The sequence below is a fragment of the Talaromyces rugulosus genome, chromosome VI, assembly GCF_013368755.1.
Source record: "Talaromyces rugulosus chromosome VI, complete sequence".
NCBI classification, from domain to species: domain Eukaryota; kingdom Fungi; phylum Ascomycota; class Eurotiomycetes; order Eurotiales; family Trichocomaceae; genus Talaromyces; species Talaromyces rugulosus.
In genome coordinates, this window is record NC_049566.1 from 4009409 (window position 1) to 4026361 (window position 16953).

Here is a 16953-nt window from a genome sequence, read left to right on the forward strand (position 1 = left end):
TGGTAGTAGCCCGTTTTCAACTGATCAAAGACATACATAATCTGAGTCAATATACCGAAAAATCATCGTAGTGTCGTTCCATTCATTTGATTGTTGTGTGCATGAATTCCCAGCCAGCCACTTCCTCAGGTGAGGCAAAACCGATAGGCTTTCGGTGGCTAGACCCAATGGAACTCTGGGTACTTTCCGTACCATGCATAAAAGCTGAAGACCGATAGTCAGATGTCCAGTCTAGATGTTGGATTGTATGTGCAGCTGAAGACTGGGATAAGAAAAGGTTTGAATGTAGGTATGGCAAGGTTAGCATTTCGTTAGCCGGCTGCTACCATACGCACAACAGTTGCATATTAAAATTAACAAGCATCATTATAGACCGATGCATTATATGAATGGTCATGTTCAGAGATACTCACGACCCACTATTTCCTGTTTAGGAAATTTCGCAACATACTACTTTCACCTAGAGCACGGCAGAATCTCAATTCTGACCGGGTTGAAAAATGAATGATGCGCATTTTTTACACTTATCATTTAACCCCTGCTACAATTTTACTCAATCTTCGGTTGTACATCGAGATGTACTTTGTTGTACCCCATCCGGTACACATGACATAAGTTGCACAAAAGGAACGAACAAATGGGAAGCTTTTCGGAGCTCTGTGATCACGAGGTTTCACATTGAAGTATTTTCAATTGGGCTAGGCCATGTATGTACGCCATTGGGGATACAACTGGGGCGCTAATCTCATTAGTACCATATGTACTCTCGACACAAGCTCGGTCACTCTGTAAACGGACAAATGAACGTTAAGTCCGCTCAAGGAATATCGTTTCTGTTATCAAATAGTCAGTCATCAATCTAGTTAGTTCGTATGGTTCGTGATATCTTAGATTAGTCAAGTCTCGGACACAAATGGTTCGAGATTTGGGGAAAAGTCAATGTTTACTGAACACTGGTTCGCACATAGCAGACTTTATGTATATAATTCATTTTAATTAACTGGAAACTCTGCTATACCTACCCTCTTAACGACTATATTGGGGTTGTGCGCTCTCTAATCTCTAGTAATTATCGTGGTGATCACAGATGGACTGGAAATTATTTTCGAACAATCGAGTAAAGTATCACCGGAAGTGATATTTCTCTAAGCTCGGCGCTGTGGGGACCAATTTTGCAGAAAGTGGGTGAGCTTTTCGGTAAAGCCTTTCCATGTAGCTTCATTCTGGCCGGCTTCTGCAGATGCATTATCCTGGGAAGTAGTACCATCTGAGGAATCAGAAACTCCCGCAGAATTAATCGGGTTCTCAACGCCGTTCTTCCAGATTTTCCAGTCAATACTTTGGCCATCAAGCATTCCGTTGCGTCCGTTTGCGTATTCGGGAGGAACCTCCGGCCAGACATCGATACCATCCAGTATGGTCACCGCCATACCTGCGGCCAGATGTGTTTCCACATGACAGTGGAGCATCCACGGTCCGGGGTTAGTAACCTGGTACCGCATGACGATCCATATCGGTCCGTCGGCGAAACCCGTAACGAATGTGTCCCGAAAGTTAGGGTTGTCGAAGTTGAATGCTTCAGGCTGGGCTAATCTTGCCTCCTCAACAGAGGAATAATTCCAGTCACCTTCCCCAGAACCGATTTGCCACATCTTCGTAGTATGCTTGTGTATGGTGTGAGGCGCATCCTTATCCTGACCGGGAAACGACGCCACTTGAATGACAAGATCGACCCAGGATCCGTTCTTTGTCGTTACAACCAGACTATCGTTCTGTGCGGTGTCTGAATATGGATTATGAAGCAGTGGGTCGTATGCCGTGGTGTCTTCCAGCCACATTCCTCCGCCGCTTAGGGTATGCTGCCAGGCCTTCGACCATTTTGCAGTCCTGAAGACAAACAAAGTGTCGGCATGGTCAGCAAGATATAGGGGAGGATATGGCCGAAGATTATTGCGATCAAGCCAAATAACCGGTGTGACATTCTGCCCACCATAATCAATGACCCCTTTTGTCTCTGTGAGATCTGGGACTCTGTTCTTGTATCTCAGAGTCGCAAAGGCGGATATGACCTGCGCATTACCATCGTCTGCAACTCGGATTGTGTAGTCTTTTCCAGGCCTATCGAGTTTGATCAATGCAGCATACCTTTCTCCGGTAAACTGCAGCATAGCATCGACTTTTTGTGGCTCAATGTAATGACCATCCACTTCATATATCCACATTTGATGCGCATCGATTGCGGCAACTGTTGCTTTGAACGTCGACGCGTCAATGAAATTTAAGCTGACCCAACCATCGATTGGGTCAACTTCAATTATTTCGCGACTTCCCTCAGTAGAAACACAACCCTTGTGCAAATGAAGAGGTACTTTTTCTGGCTTCGCTATACGCAAGAAGTGGCGTTGTGTGGAGAAAACGTGAGGCAAGCACCTATTCAAGGGGAAAAAACACGTTAGATATTCACCGGATATTATGTGTCATACAGGTATGCCGTACCCCTTATCCGTAACCTCATGTGGGTATATCGCCCATTTAATGAACCTCATCGTATTCTCAATAAGGTAATCCTCTCCGGGGCAAAACAAGCTACCTTTTCCGTTAATAAGAATACTATCCACACAACTATCATTTGTCAACTACAGTATGTAACAAGCACTTGAAAGAAACAACCATACAATAGATTGATGTTAGCATCATCTTCGGCTTCAAGATATTCCCAGGACTTGAATTGACTCCAGTCAGAAATTACCACAAACTCAGGCTTTTCGGTGGCTTTTTGGATCGCAGCGATATCAACAGGATCCTCAGAAACCATGTGCCATGGTGTTGGGGTATCTTCCTTTGGCCTTTTCTATTGTCAGTGCATGTAATAAAAGACTATCCCAAGAGAGCCGCAGTTTTACCGAATGAAAATACCGCCGTATAGCCCATCCAAAATGGTCGACCTGGTGTGGGCATGATACCTGTAGGAAACATTAAAAATATTAGAGAAGCCTAATAAGAGGATGTGTAAGAATTCATACCAGTGCGTACCAGATGGAATCGCCTTGAATCGGTAAATGAAGCTTTCTCCTACTTCGATAGGTATTTGGGTCACTCCTGTGGCGCCGTCTGACCAAGGTGTTCCTAGTTGCCTGTTGTGAATCAATAACTATCCGTATAATGAGATTGAAAGTTCATTGTACTCAATCCCATGCCAATGAATGCTGGTGTTGAAAGGCATTACGTTGTGAACGAGAATCTATAGCCACACACACATTTCAAATCAGTATACAATTTTGTCGCTGAGAAAGGAACCAAGGCCATAGACTTACCTCTATGTCATCATCCTCTTCCCATATAAAATTCGGCCCAGGAAACTGGCCATTCATTTTCACCATCTCTCGTACTTGGCCATTGGGCGCCCCTTCTTCCCATGTCAAAGTAAGAACTTCGCGCACTACCTTGCAAAGTGAGACATGACAAAGTAGCAAGATGGGCAAGGCACGAAATAGAGAATTCATTATAAATGCTAAACTGGTCGATAAGAAGTATCTAGTCTTAAAAGAAGCTAGAAAGAAAAACAATGGAGTAAAATCGTACCCGAACTTGATGGTGTGAAAGAGACAACTTTTATCCTTGACCAGTGTTTCTGGCTCGCACTATAGCTTCTTGCTATTATCGGACCAGGGTAAGACCAATTTCCAAATGCAGCGTTGTGCATGTGATATATATATATTTTTCTTTTTCCGGGGTCTAGCATTTGTTAAAACCAAGAGATGCTGTGCAACATGATGTCTCCATTCGCCGTCCTAATGCCAAGGTGTTTCACACTTCTAGCCACGGACTGTTTAAATATGCCTAGAGATTTTTTGTCCCAAACTTAAAAATTACTGAACAATCTCCTTTGATAAAACACGATGCCTAAGCTAATAAGTGTGCTGTATCAAGTCACTCGCGCTGCTTTTGCAGTTGCTCTGTTCGCACTTGGTACTCAAATTTATATCAGAGCAGTGGTCAATGATATCGAAAGCCATGTTCCGAAGGGCTCTACTAGTACACAACCAAGCCCTAGCAACATTCTTGCTAACGATTCATCGCTCCATTCACTCACAGAACTCATATTTGGCGACACCAGGCTGTCAAGATTGCAACGCATTTTAGCGGATATGCCTGCTGCATACAGGGCTTATTTCGAATCACACGATCAATTGACCGTCTTCGCCCCCGTTGATGAAGCCTACGATCTAGAAACATTTGAGTGGGATAACCCGAATTTTTACTGGATGTTTCTTGAAGCGTATCATTATGTTATAGGAAATTTCTCACTGGAAGACCTAGCGGCGAAACCTACCGTACCAGCTGTTCTGTGGGCGGATATCTACATGTCTTACAGACAGCGTATAAGCACTCAGTTATTATCTTCAGATACGGTGAAACTGAACCATAGGGCGACCATTGTCAAACCCAGTTTGGTGAGCACAGCCCTGTCCTAGTTCAGACGATGAAAACGGCTAATATATTTCAAACAGAAAGCGAAGAACGGGTATCTTCATTATGTTGACCGTGTTATGATGATGCCGATATCTACAGCATATGTTACAAGGAATTGGCCTGAGTTTACCCTTCTCCGGAAAGGTCTCGATGATACCGGACTTGCCGTAATAGTCAATGATACCTCAACCCACAACGGGCAGACATTGTTCGCTCCATCAAACAGGGCTTTTGCCAAGCTCGGTAAGGATGTCACTGATTTTTTGTTTGGTCCGTGGGGAAGAGAATGCCTTAGAGCCTTGCTGAAGTACCATGTCGTTGCGAACGAAACCCTCTTCACAGATTCCCATTTTAAGGCCAATGGCAGAGGACCGGGGTTAATCAATAACGAGGTAGCCCCAGGATTTGAGGTAAGCAACGATTATTGATTCCCTTCTTGTCTGAGTTCCTCTAAATGTCATTTTCTCCTCAAGTTGAACATGTCAACGATGATACCACCTCTTCAGCTGAAAGCGAACATCCACTACAATAGAGAGCGTGGAAGTGGAAAAATCCGGGTCAACGATGAAGTCGATGTGACACAGCCAGATATTGTTGTTCAAGATGGTGTGATCCACGGAATTGATGATATTATTTTCCCACCAAAGCTGGGTGCCAGTACCACAAAGGATGGCCAGGGCAGTATTTCTATTTGGGACAAAATAAAAGTCAAGCTGTTTGGAACAAAAACTACGATGACTGTTGAGGATATTATGGAGAGGTTTCAGCCATATCTTGATCAAACCCTTTAATCTATATTGAAACATTGGTGTTGGAGTCTAGTAATACTACGATTATGCAGCTGCCTGGCTAACCTTGGATATGCGTTGAGCAAACCGAATATCTCAGTCTAAATCGAATATGTGCATGACTACAGAACAAATAACATTTCATTCATAATATTTAGGTAACATTAAGAAGTGCATGCATAGGTGGTTACGTATCGACTTCAAATGTTGTAAATTGGGTAAAATTGTTACACTTGAATGTCAATATAATATCTACATTGTATTGATACCCCCCCTTTTTTTATCAAGTGTTAATAACCGGCGCTTCCTAGAAGATTAAATCCCGGCGTTGTGCCGCGGTGCCTTGATAATCACCGAACCCTGTCTCGCATATGCACATTAAACCGATATTTTAGGACAACGCAAGCCTCTTATATTCGTAAACCTACTTTTCAAGGATTATTGCGATATATGTATCTTTTGAACGCCGTGGAACATGGCTAAAGCAAGGGTTTATGCGTGAGGCTGTAATAGATTGAGAAGCAGCCAGGTTGATTCGAAAATGTCGGCATCCGTCCAAATTGGAATATCTTCGTCCTGTAACCTTCAAATTTTTAGTGGTGCTGAAAGTATGGCATGAGAGGCATTATATATGGGACTGCAGACGAGTCTAGAATTTTCCAACACGAACAAATGCCCCAAGCTACATGGATTTGGCTGTTGCCCCATCCGTCCCAAGGCATACGACTCGACTCCGATTTTATGTTGTCCGACATGTTAGTGACCACTCAAATGCAGCTATTTCTTTTCTGCACGTAGACATCCTGCCACCGGTTTGCATCGATGCAGGACAGGCCAGCTCTGTCATGTCGAAAAACTCTTCCGCATCGCCCCAAGTCTCACGCAGTTTGGAGTTAAGTTTCTGCTAGAAGGCGAAAAAAAGTGCCAAAATGAAAGAGGTCAATGTTTTGTCGCGATCTATCAACAAGAGCGTCAATCTCTACGCATTCGAGGAATATCTCAGTGCCCAGGCATCTCTACTGCCAGATCTACCGGAGATAAAGAAAATCTCACCACGGGTAATCCGCGTGTTGGGCGGGAATCCCGGGCTCGTACGTTACCTGCCGGACTTCGACTTGGTTTCGGATCTTAACAACATCAATAACAGATGCAACTCCAAGGAACAAATACGTATATTGTTGGTACTGGTTCAAAACGTATCCTAGTTGACACAGGTCAAGGAATACCTCAGTGGGCACAATGGATATCATCTGCCATTGAAGAACATGGCATCACCATCGAAAAAGTTCTTTTGACTCACTGGCATGGGGATCATACTGGAGGTGTACCAGACCTGGTTAGAATGTATCCAGAATTGGAAGGGTCAATCTTCAAGAATAGACCTGATGCTGGTCAAAACCCCATTTCCGATGGCGAGGTGTTCGAGACAGAGGGGGCCACCATTCGTGCGGTTTTCACTCCCGGGCATTCCGTCGATCACATGTGTTTTCTGCTGGAAGAAGAGGAAGCCTTATTTACTGGCGACAACATGCTTGGCCACGGAACTACGGCAGTTGAAGACCTAGCCACGTACATGAATAGCCTCTTTGTTATGCAAAAACAAAACTGCAAGATCGGCTATCCAGGTCACGGCGAGGTAATTGGTGATTTGAAATTGGTCATGCAGACAGAAATTGGGCGCAAGCAGCGCCGGGAGCGCCAGATTATAGCCGGTCTTAAAACACTCCAGAAGCGAAACCAGGGAAGTATAGGTGCTCTGCCGAGGGATCTGGTGACGCAAGTGTTTGGAGACTTGCCGGACGATGTTGTAGACAGCATTTTCGTACCATTTGTGAAGGAGCTTTTGATGAAGCTGGCTATTGAGAGACGAGTTGGATTTCGTATGAGCTTAGGAGATAAACTTTGGTTCGTCAAGGGTGGTTAAGTTTGCACATGTGCTGTGTTTATTTTATTGTTGCCCTCCAGAAGTGCTAGTTAGTGATATCATCATATGCTTTCTACGTGATGAAACTCTATTAATTTAGATTTAATGTCGTTTAATCTTATTTTATGTAACGCCTTTCAAATAATAGATAATCTTGCCATCCAGATACCGTATTCATTTTAAAGAATAAATCCTCGGGATAGTCAACCAGTACTTCAACTTTTGAGTTATACTATTGTCGAACTTCAACATAATCCACAAATATATTACAATTAGAACATCTAAATTATCGCATATGTCTTTAAAATATTGGGAATAGGTACCGAGCTAGATAGAATGGAAATCCTATCTTTCGCACACGGCCGATTTAGTCGCTACATGTGTTTCCATATTCGCAGAGGGGTAGTCCTTGAGAGAAACAGGACAGGGTACTTTGAAATTTTCATTCAACCGAACATTTGAGTCCTCTGGCCTTTGATTATTGTACCATGGTAAGGAATATTGACGGCAACGGCGGCTCAAGGCAAATATTGTTGCTGGTCCTGTATGACTTGATCTCACTACCACTAAACTTGTTAATATCTTTTGTGGCTTATTGATATGTGCCAGAGTCTCATGTCAAGTCGAGAGCCATAAACTCAAAAAGAAAATTAATAATACCCTACATGTTGAAAGTCGATGGAGAGTGGCTCGCAGCCAACCGATTTCTCGCGAGTGGTCGATTTTCGCTGAGATTATACCTTCTTGTGACTCGAATTAATTATATTCTGGACCATGCATGTATCTCTGTGTTGTGTTGTGTTGTTTCGTGTCTTGTCTTTCATGTTTCTTTTTTACTTTTCTTTTCTTTTTCTCTCTTTTTTCCCCCTAGCTGTGCAATCAACTTCATTCCGAATATCGGAGTCCCTTCTACGGAGGATAACTGGTCAGTTCCATGTACGAATCGACGAAACCAAGACAAATGTTTGTACATTTAGAAACCAACTTCCGTCCAAATCCCTGATGGGTTACACGGAATGTGCTGTAGTGCATTTTGTCCGTATGTACCCCTCGTATATCGTTCCACTGCACCCGGGCCAATTATATGGTTACACATCCGGGCGTGCTGTGTAACCGGTATCACCCTATGCATTTACATTTACAGGTGTTACTCCTTTCTGTCTCTCGCTTTGTGCTTTGACTTCTATCGAGGCATTGCTTGTTAGTCCGTCATGCCGTCCGACTGTGTGACGACGACTTGTATCAATGCCTAGGTCGTTTAAACAGCGGACATCCAGATCGGTATTAAATATGTTGCTCCGTCGCCCGCATACTGCACACATGTGCAGCAGGAAGAGAAAAGGACCATTTTTTGGTCCTTAATGATGCATCCAACTTGAAATACATCCTTGATGATATCAATCCGGACTGCGAGATGCAGTGCATCAATCACTGCGTGAAACACGGGAAGTAGGAAACACAAAGTGAGAGGCTCCAAACTCATTCATGCAGAAAGTCACGCTGCAGCGGCTGAGTTTTTTTGTGACTCTCGGCGGAATGAAATGTCCTCTTTTTGTTGAATAATCGATTGTGTGTTATGTAACACTTTAAGTGGCCGAGCCAATGCCCTCAAAGGGTGAGTTGCTCTTTTTGGAATGTATTATCTGAGTATCATATTGTGTTTTCATGAGATAAGAGAAATGTTGATTTCAAAAATATACCTTATTTTTACATGCGATTGGATTGGTTGCTCTTGAGGAACTCACGTGGTAGCCAGTCGGCACGTGTCGACCAAACCCTAACTCGGGTTCTCTGAATTGAAGGTCCGACGACAATTTCCAATGCTCAACCCAATAAATATTAAAGAGGCCCCTATCATCAATCGAAACGATTCTATGAATCCCTAGCTATTACTATACATCAAGGCTACATGTATTCTTAGTTTTCGCTACACCTTAAGACATATCTCGCTAGATTTACCATGTATGAACGCCCATGCTAAGCAATTCCATAAGTTTGATTTATATAGTATCTCTAATAAATAGCTGAAATTATTTCTAATTCAAGTGTACATGATACTCCTTCGTCAACTTGACGTTAACGGTATGATTCTTCACCTTGTCGCCCAGCACCCGGATCTGGCTGATCACCACATCGCCAGCATCATATCCAAAGTTGCCAGTCACGGAGAATTTCTTGTGGCGGTATTCAAACGAGATCTCAGAGGTATGAGGTTGGTCGACACTGTCGCCATCATCTAGATACAACGTACCAGACGCCCTTCCGTCTCTGTCGGGGGCGATTACGATCTCAAAGTCTTGCTTACGCAACAGTGCCGTTGTGTTGGCAGATGAAATGCGCTGGGGGATGATGTTACCACCCTTGTAGTATAATGGCATGGTGTCGTAGCCAATGTCAGTCAAGTTGACGTTTTCACCCTTGCCGTGGACAGTAGCACCCGTGTAGAAATCGTAGAATGTATCCTTGGGCAGGTACACGGACACCGAAGTGGAATTCTCATCCGTGACAGGAGCGGCCATGATACCGGGGCCCCAGAAGAACTGGTATGGCAGATTCGCCGTGTTGCTGTCATGAGGGTACTCAAAGAACATCGGGGTGATCATGGGCTCTCCAGTCTGAGTTTGCGTCCACAAGGCCGTGTAGGCGTAGTCGAGCAGACGGTAACGAATATCGATGGCGGCGCGAGCGGCGGCGGCAATGGCCGGGGTTCGGTAGAACTCATGCGGCACGGTGTCAATGTTCTGATGGTTGCGGAAAAACGGCGAGAAAGCGCCGACGAAGATCCAGCGAGAGCAGAGAGCGTCGGTGGTGTCGCCTCCAAATCCACAGACATCACTGCCTACCATCGGAATTTGGTAGAGTGCGGCGAATTCTTGGAGCTCGGCGATGGTCCAACGATAGTGGTCCCAGTCGGCGTTGTTGTCTCCTAGCCAGTGACCGACTTGACGGCCAGCACCGGCATAGGTGGATCTTGTGATGCTGTCAAGAGATCAGTAACTATTTTCCTTTTTGGTGCCGTGTTTCCTGTACTTACATCAATGGCCGCTCTGTTGGCCGGCGGTTAAGCATAGCGTCTCGACTAGCGGCGCTCATCATGCTGCCGTAGAAGTTGTGAGTGTCGTAAACCTTAAGACCATTGGCGTGGGTAAGATCCGTGCGAAGAGTCAAGTTGCTGATCGAACCGGCAGTGTTGTTGATTTGGTACGGTGGGTCGATCAGATCTCTTCCAGGAAGGCCGGACATAGGGCTGTCTCGCTTCTGCATGTTGGCGTCACCCATGGGAGACCGAGCCATTGGCAAGGAATGCGTAGACTCGGATCTCTTTTGCGACCCGGAGCTCGTGCTGATTTTGTCAGAGACTTGTTGCACACCAGCATTGCAGTCACCAGTGGTGATTGTGCGGTTCTTCTTCTCGTAAATCCAGCTACCATCTGACTCTCTGCGGAGGTACTCGTAGGAAAAGGTTCCATTAACAGGCATTTGCACATTGATCTGCCATTCCGGGTAATTGTCTGAGTCCATGGCAACCGCGTTCTGAGGGTCTCCTCCACCTAGAGTAGGAGAGCTACCAAGCACGTAAATGCTTTCGCCGGTATAGGTCGACGCATTCACGGTAAATGAGACCGAGGCAACACACTTGGGCTGGAAGTCTGATCCAAAACCAGCAATAGGTCTTGGGGCTGACAGACGAACAGCCGGTGGGTTAGGTGGATCGCCGTTTTTCAGTGCAAAAGCGGCGGGGTCTGAGCACGGCCACGGGCAAAAGTTCGAAGCTTCATTCATGTCAATCCAGAGGGCATCGATATCAACACCTTTGTCTGCGTCAAAGAAGCTTGCAAACTGCTCGTTCCAGTAGTCCTGCGTTTTGGGGGCAAACCAATCCGGGAAGGCTGCAACACCGGGCCATACGACACCTTGGTAGACGGAGCCGTCTGAATTGGTCAGAAAGACACCGTCTTCGACACCGTCGTTGAACGGAGTGTAATTGCTGTAAGCCACGGCAGGGTCTACCATAACGATATAGTGCTGATCATGGCTGTGCAAATACGAGACGAGTTCTTGTACGAGGTGCAGGGGATAGCGGAGAGGATCCAAGGAGAACACTTTCCTCAAGTCCATATAGTCTGCATTGTTTCATTAGCTCCACATCAAGAAAAATTGAGATATGGTCAGCTTACCGATGTCAGTCCACTGTGTCTCAAGTGGGATATCGGCAGCGCTATAGTTAGCAACGACCTCAGCCACTTCGAAGATATCCTGGTAGCCATATCGGCAAGTATGGAAGCCAAAACCCCAGTAAGGCATCATGACGGCCTTGCCGACAGTGTCTGCATACTGGACCGACACCTCTTTCGGCGTCGACCCGGCCAGGAAGTAAAAGTCGAACACGCCACCCAGGGTGTTGTATTCGAGGTATTGTCCATCCGCATCCTTGTTGATCTTAATGTCCATTCCATCACTATTGAGGAAAAACACGCCGTGTGTGCCTTTGTCTTCGCGATGATCAAAGTAAATAGGGTGGTTGCTATACAAGTTGGTGCCTTCCGGTGTGAGATACGCATCTCGTGACCAGAGGGTGCGGGTATAGTTATCGGTTTGCAGTCTGAAGGAGTCGGTGCTCTCACCCAGACCGTAGAGATTGGGCTCGTCCGGCAGACTTGTGCGCAATCCCAGATATTGCGATTCGAATATCAGCGGATGGCCGGACGTGTCGAAGAGAACTTCGCCATTGGACCGACGTGTCACTTTGAACGAGAACGGATTCTCATTGATAGAGACCTTCAAGTCCGATTTTGCGGGATGGGCGTCCGTGCTGTTGGGGCGAGGCAGAACCGACGTTGGCACCTGGTAAACTTGTTCGTCGGCATCGAAAATCTTGACATGGACTCGAGAATCTTGCATTGACTGTCAGTAGCCGAAGCTAATGTCGTAAATCACAACGAGATTATCCTACCGGTCTGATACTCGATTTCCAACTTCAGATTATCCAAATCGGTACCATAGACATTACAAGCCTCGCCAGCAAGGGAGAGATCAGCACTGACAACCGCGCCATGGTGTCTCTTCACATTGCTTGCTTTGTAACCTGGGCACGATGCTGTAGCACTGCGAGTCGCCAATGCAGCAGCATCAGCACCCAAGATGAGGCAGGCCGCCGCAGCCAAGTAATTTCTCATGATGGCGGATGGTTGGGAATAAGCCGCTACAATCTCAGCCTACGCGAAGAGGGCGGAGCTGCCCTTTAAATAATCGAGTGATAGCTCGCTCGTTTTTTCGCTGCTATACTGTCGTATTATTGCATTCCGGGCGGGCCCCCTCACTTCTCCACGCGAGAGCCTAAAAAAAGACCGAGCGAGAATTCTGGAGAACCACGGAAATTACCAGAAACACAGCTACACACTGACTGAGGCCCGTGGGAGCGTTAATTGCGCGCCTGTGCGGTCTCTGCAGATAATTTGGCGCGCGCGATGTCACCCTGGCGAGCTTCCCTGGGTCGGGATGGCCGTCGGGCGTGCAATATGTGCCTGGAAGTATGGGGAAAGCTACCCGGCCCGCTGTCATTAATTGCATACATGGATCGAGTATTCTAGGAACAAAGAAAGCGGCGAAATAACCCAGCGGAAATAAACAAACCTTCAGTTTCGCCGCCTCGCTGAAATTGTCGCTAAAACTGCGGGGGCCGGGGTCATCCCAATTCCCCGCAAAGGAGCTTAGTCTCCAGGTCGGCTTGCGCCGCGATGAAATCGGAGCGAGTCCGAGCGAGACAAGCTTCATTTTACTGAGTCCGTACTGAGTGAGCACTGGGCACTGAGCACTGAGCACTGACTCTGCAGAGAGGATAAGCTGGGTTGGTTGGAGCTACCAATCAAGTGGATTTTGTCTAGATTGCATTATGACGCGTATAACAGACGAATTACACTCCTTGCGTCATCCTGGGGAGTTCGGACTTTCTACCTACTTATTATTACATAGTTAGTTACCACTCGACTCCGAGTCATCTCGTCATGGTATATGCGTGCCAGATATGGCAAGGGTGCATTAGGGTTAAGTGGGTTTCTACAACCCGTACCTTACGTGAATTAATATTGAGAACAGTATATAATACACAATGAATTAATAACCAAAACATTGTAAAGCAGCTCTTGACCGACTCCGATAACCCTCCGAGAGCTATATCAGCAGAGACTTAAGCATTTTAGGCCAGGTTTATGCAAGATGTAACTGGATACCAGCCCGGCATCGGGGTCTCCGCAGTGGAGATCGGCAAGTTCCCCGGATCTCCATGCGCAGGGATTGCTTCAATTGATGCTGATTGTTTTGATCCCTTCGATGTTTGGCTATTCTCTCTGACATTCAATATGGCCGCTTTTCAGAATATCCGCGGCCTCGCTCTGCAGCGTGTGCTAGCAACCGTCTGTGCCGTGGCCTTTTTACTGCAGGGCTACGATCAGTCCATTATGAATGGGCTACTCACGCTGAGTACCTTTCTTTCCACCATGCCCGAGATCGATACCTTGCATACGACTGGGGCTCAAAATGAACATAATGCGAATGTGCAGGGTATGTATCCTTTCAATCGAGCTTTTGCGCCATCTAACAGCCTGCAGGTGCCACTGTTGCCATCTACGAAGTCGGCTGTGCCTTTGGTGCTCTGTCGGTCATCTTTTTTGGTGACCGAATTGGCCGCCCAAAGTCAATTCTGACTGCTAGCTGCATTGTTATTGTTGGCGTGGTCATTCAGGCTGCTACGTACTCTTTGGGGCAGCTGATTGCTGGCAGGATCATCACCGGTAGGTTTTGCTCGTCACTTGCTGCATCACACCTATAGCTGTGACTAATAGCATTTAGGCCTTGGTATCGGTATTTACACTGCCATCATCCCCATGTATATTAGCGAAACTGCAGATGCGAAGCATCGTGGGCCGCTTGTTCTCTTAGATGGAGTCTTTGCCCTCTCCGGAATTGTCCTAGCTGCATGGCTAAACTTTGGCTTTTATTATGTCAAAGGAGCCGTCAATTGGCGCTTTCCCATTGCTTTTCAACTCATATTTGCCCTTTTCATGATTGTCGTGCAACCAATACTGCCTGAATCTCCGCGTTGGTTGATCAAAAAGGATCGGTTAGAAGAAGGGCAGAATGTGATGTCTCGCCTCATGGACAAATCCTCGGATAGCTTTGAAGTATCTCGGGAAGTAGCCATTATAAACTCGGCTCTTAACGATCATCACCAATCGCAGCAAAACTCATCATCTCAGAGCATTTTCTCACTTGGCCCTGATCGACACCTCTATCGAACTCTTGTTGCTGTGTCGGCTCCCATGATCACACAAATGACTGGTATCAACATCATCCCATTCTACTCTAACAGCATTCTTGAATCAACACTGGGCTACTCTGGAAGCATTGCACGGATAGTTTCTGGTTGCATGCAGATTATGCTTGTGATAGGGGCCATCATCGGGTGTCTCCTTATCGAGCGAGTCGGCCGTCGTAAGCTAATGCTTTTCTCCACGGGATCGATGGCTGTCTGCCAGGCTGCTGTGGCCGGGCTTTCTTCCGACCTTGAAAACCCTACAGCTGGTAAAGTGGCTCTAGTATTTTACTTCCTAGCTATGCTTTTGCTACCCATTGGCATGTTTATGATCCCATTTATGTACGCCTCTGAGATATCCCCGGTGGCAATGCGGCAAACGTACGCGGGCATGGCGGCTGCCAGCAGTTGGCTGTTCAATTTTCTCATTGCTGAAATCACACCCGTTGGTATCGCTAGCATAACGTGGCGATACTATGTGATCTATGCCTCCTGCAGCGCCGCTGCAGTAGTTGGTATCTATTTCTTCTATCCCGAGACCCAGGGCCGCTCGCTCGAGCAGATTGACCAAATTTTCCGTCAGTCAAAATCGATTTTTGATCCTGTCAAACTCTCATTGGAACCTCCGGTAGACTCTGATGTCTTGGATGGAGCTGTTAAGAAATCGCTTGACAACGATGAAATTGCATGATCTCGGACTAATCAGCTGTTGTGATTAGTCTATGAATTTCAAAAAATACCACTTCAAGCCCCAGTTGACCTGTGTGGTGAATACGTAATGATAGTTGGTGTATATGAGAAGTAAAGTAATCGGTTATAAAAAATTAATGCTATTGTTCATTATTCCCATAAAGCCACTTACAACACCAGATCATTTCCTATTAACTTCCCCTAATCTCTATATCCCGATATGTCTTTCCCTGCCCACGTGCAATCTCCAACCGTCTACACCTCACATAACTTCATCACCAGCCAAAACTGCCTCGAGAATTCCATCACCATCACCAGGAGGTGGCCAAAACTTGACTAGCTTTAATCCAGCCCGCTCACAAAGCATCCTCCATCGGCCAACCGTCCGGGTCATACCGCAATGCAGTACCATCATACCCCAGTCTATGAGGGTAGCGTAAAGATGACAGTCTACGTCTACCAACACGTTTTCCCCAAGTAAGAGCCTCGAATATCCCGGTTTCATTGCCTTTGCGACATTGGTCAGAATCTTGACGACGTCGTCATCTGGCCAGTCATGCAAGACGTGGTGCATGAAATAAACTCGAGCGTCTAGTTTGAAATTAGCGTCTTATGCTTGCGAAAGGAAAGAAAGAAAGGAACGAACCATGTATTGGCTGCTTGTCAAAAAAGTTGTGCTTCACTGCCTCAATCTGAGGATTCCTATCATTCACGTCGTCAATGACAACTGGAAGATCCTCAAGTACAAAACGCCCCTTGGCACCTGGGAAAGTTTTGATGAATGTATTCAAATCATGTCCTCTGCCACCACCGACATCAACAATCAATGTATCTTCATCATTCCCAGTCGATCCGGAAATTAGATGCTCTTGAATGGGAAACCATTGAACCCAGTTCTTTCTACCAGCGCGAACGCCTGTCATGAACGTGTTGAATGTATCCGTTGCAACGGGGTCCTTTGCCCAATAATCAAAGGCCGGTTCTTTCACGTTGTATGCATATTGAAAAGGCCCGTCCTGGACATCCGTTGGGGATTTGTAATTGGTTTTCTTCAAGTATTCTGGGAGTTTGGCGTAGATTGGAAGAGCAAGGTACCTTTACTTTGTCAGAAAATGAAGCAAAAAGTTACAGTAGATGGGCAGTTTGGTACATGTGCTTGACAGACGCTTGCATTGGCTTACTGTCTTTCAAAGTGTTGGTAATGCGTGTTGGTTTGAACAAGTTTTCGTCCACTTGATCGACCCAGTTTATGGCCACGAGAAGTCGAAGAATGCGAACTTTCCCCCCACATTAGCCTAATCCCACAAATATGAAATAGAAGTCAAATTTACTTAGCAATTCTGCATCTGCACCCGTCCGCACGGCCAACTCATCAACAGTTTTTGCTCCCGGTCCATCTCCGAGATGATGGAACAGTTCTAAATCGACTCCGACCTTCACCGCTGCAACTTGAGCTGGCTGAATTGTTTATTAGTACATAGACCTGACATCTAGAAACATGTATGTGACTTGCTTGGCCACTGTTTAATGCAATCGCATCTTCGGGCTTCTCCAACTCCACAGAAAGCTTTCTCACGATATGCGCAGCATCTGAACGCAGCTTATCGTTCTCAAAGAGTGCACTCTCCGACAACTTTTCAATGGCTGAAAGCTGCTTGATCAAGTCTGAGACTTTTTGGGACTGTGTGGTTGTCATCTTCAATTTCCGGTGATGTCTTGCAAGATTCGAATATTGATTGAATAAGAGTATATTATGTACCAAAAAA

At 46.0% G+C, this 16953-nt stretch overlaps 6 protein-coding genes across 6 annotated transcripts; 3 read left to right on the forward strand and 3 right to left on the reverse strand.

Moving 5' to 3' along the window:
• Positions 1-1145: 1145 nt before the first annotated feature.
• Positions 1146-3503, reverse strand: TRUGW13939_11684 (uncharacterized protein; the record flags this gene model as incomplete). Its single annotated transcript, XM_035494789.1, has 7 exons — positions 1146-2430; positions 2497-2622; positions 2676-2846; positions 2904-2963; positions 3024-3134; positions 3186-3241; positions 3315-3503. 7 exons carry the CDS (start codon positions 3501-3503, stop codon positions 1146-1148), a joined length of 1998 nt encoding a protein of 665 aa, XP_035350682.1.
• A 396-nt stretch (positions 3504-3899) lies between these two features.
• Positions 3900-5264, forward strand: TRUGW13939_11685 (uncharacterized protein; the record flags this gene model as incomplete). The annotated part of the gene is made up of 3 exons (XM_035494790.1): positions 3900-4454; positions 4512-4883; positions 4947-5264. The coding sequence occupies 3 exons, from the start codon at positions 3900-3902 to the stop codon at positions 5262-5264; spliced, it is 1245 nt and encodes a 414-aa protein (XP_035350683.1).
• A 926-nt stretch (positions 5265-6190) lies between these two features.
• On the forward strand, positions 6191-7185 carry TRUGW13939_11686 (uncharacterized protein; the record flags this gene model as incomplete). The annotated part of the gene is made up of 2 exons (XM_035494791.1): positions 6191-6352; positions 6409-7185. The coding sequence occupies 2 exons, from the start codon at positions 6191-6193 to the stop codon at positions 7183-7185; spliced, it is 939 nt and encodes a 312-aa protein (XP_035350684.1).
• A 2036-nt stretch (positions 7186-9221) lies between these two features.
• Positions 9222-12362, reverse strand: TRUGW13939_11687 (uncharacterized protein; the record flags this gene model as incomplete). The annotated part of the gene is made up of 4 exons (XM_035494792.1): positions 9222-10164; positions 10220-11309; positions 11364-12080; positions 12140-12362. The coding sequence occupies 4 exons, from the start codon at positions 12360-12362 to the stop codon at positions 9222-9224; spliced, it is 2973 nt and encodes a 990-aa protein (XP_035350685.1).
• Positions 12363-13544: 1182 nt separating this feature from the next.
• TRUGW13939_11688 (uncharacterized protein) lies at positions 13545-15188 on the forward strand (the record flags this gene model as incomplete). Its single annotated transcript, XM_035494793.1, has 3 exons — positions 13545-13746; positions 13794-13976; positions 14035-15188. 3 exons carry the CDS (start codon positions 13545-13547, stop codon positions 15186-15188), a joined length of 1539 nt encoding a protein of 512 aa, XP_035350686.1.
• Positions 15189-15449: 261 nt separating this feature from the next.
• Positions 15450-16883, reverse strand: TRUGW13939_11689 (uncharacterized protein; the record flags this gene model as incomplete). Its single annotated transcript, XM_035494794.1, has 5 exons — positions 15450-15778; positions 15834-16282; positions 16338-16464; positions 16519-16641; positions 16709-16883. 5 exons carry the CDS (start codon positions 16881-16883, stop codon positions 15450-15452), a joined length of 1203 nt encoding a protein of 400 aa, XP_035350687.1.
• Positions 16884-16953: the final 70 nt, after the last annotated feature.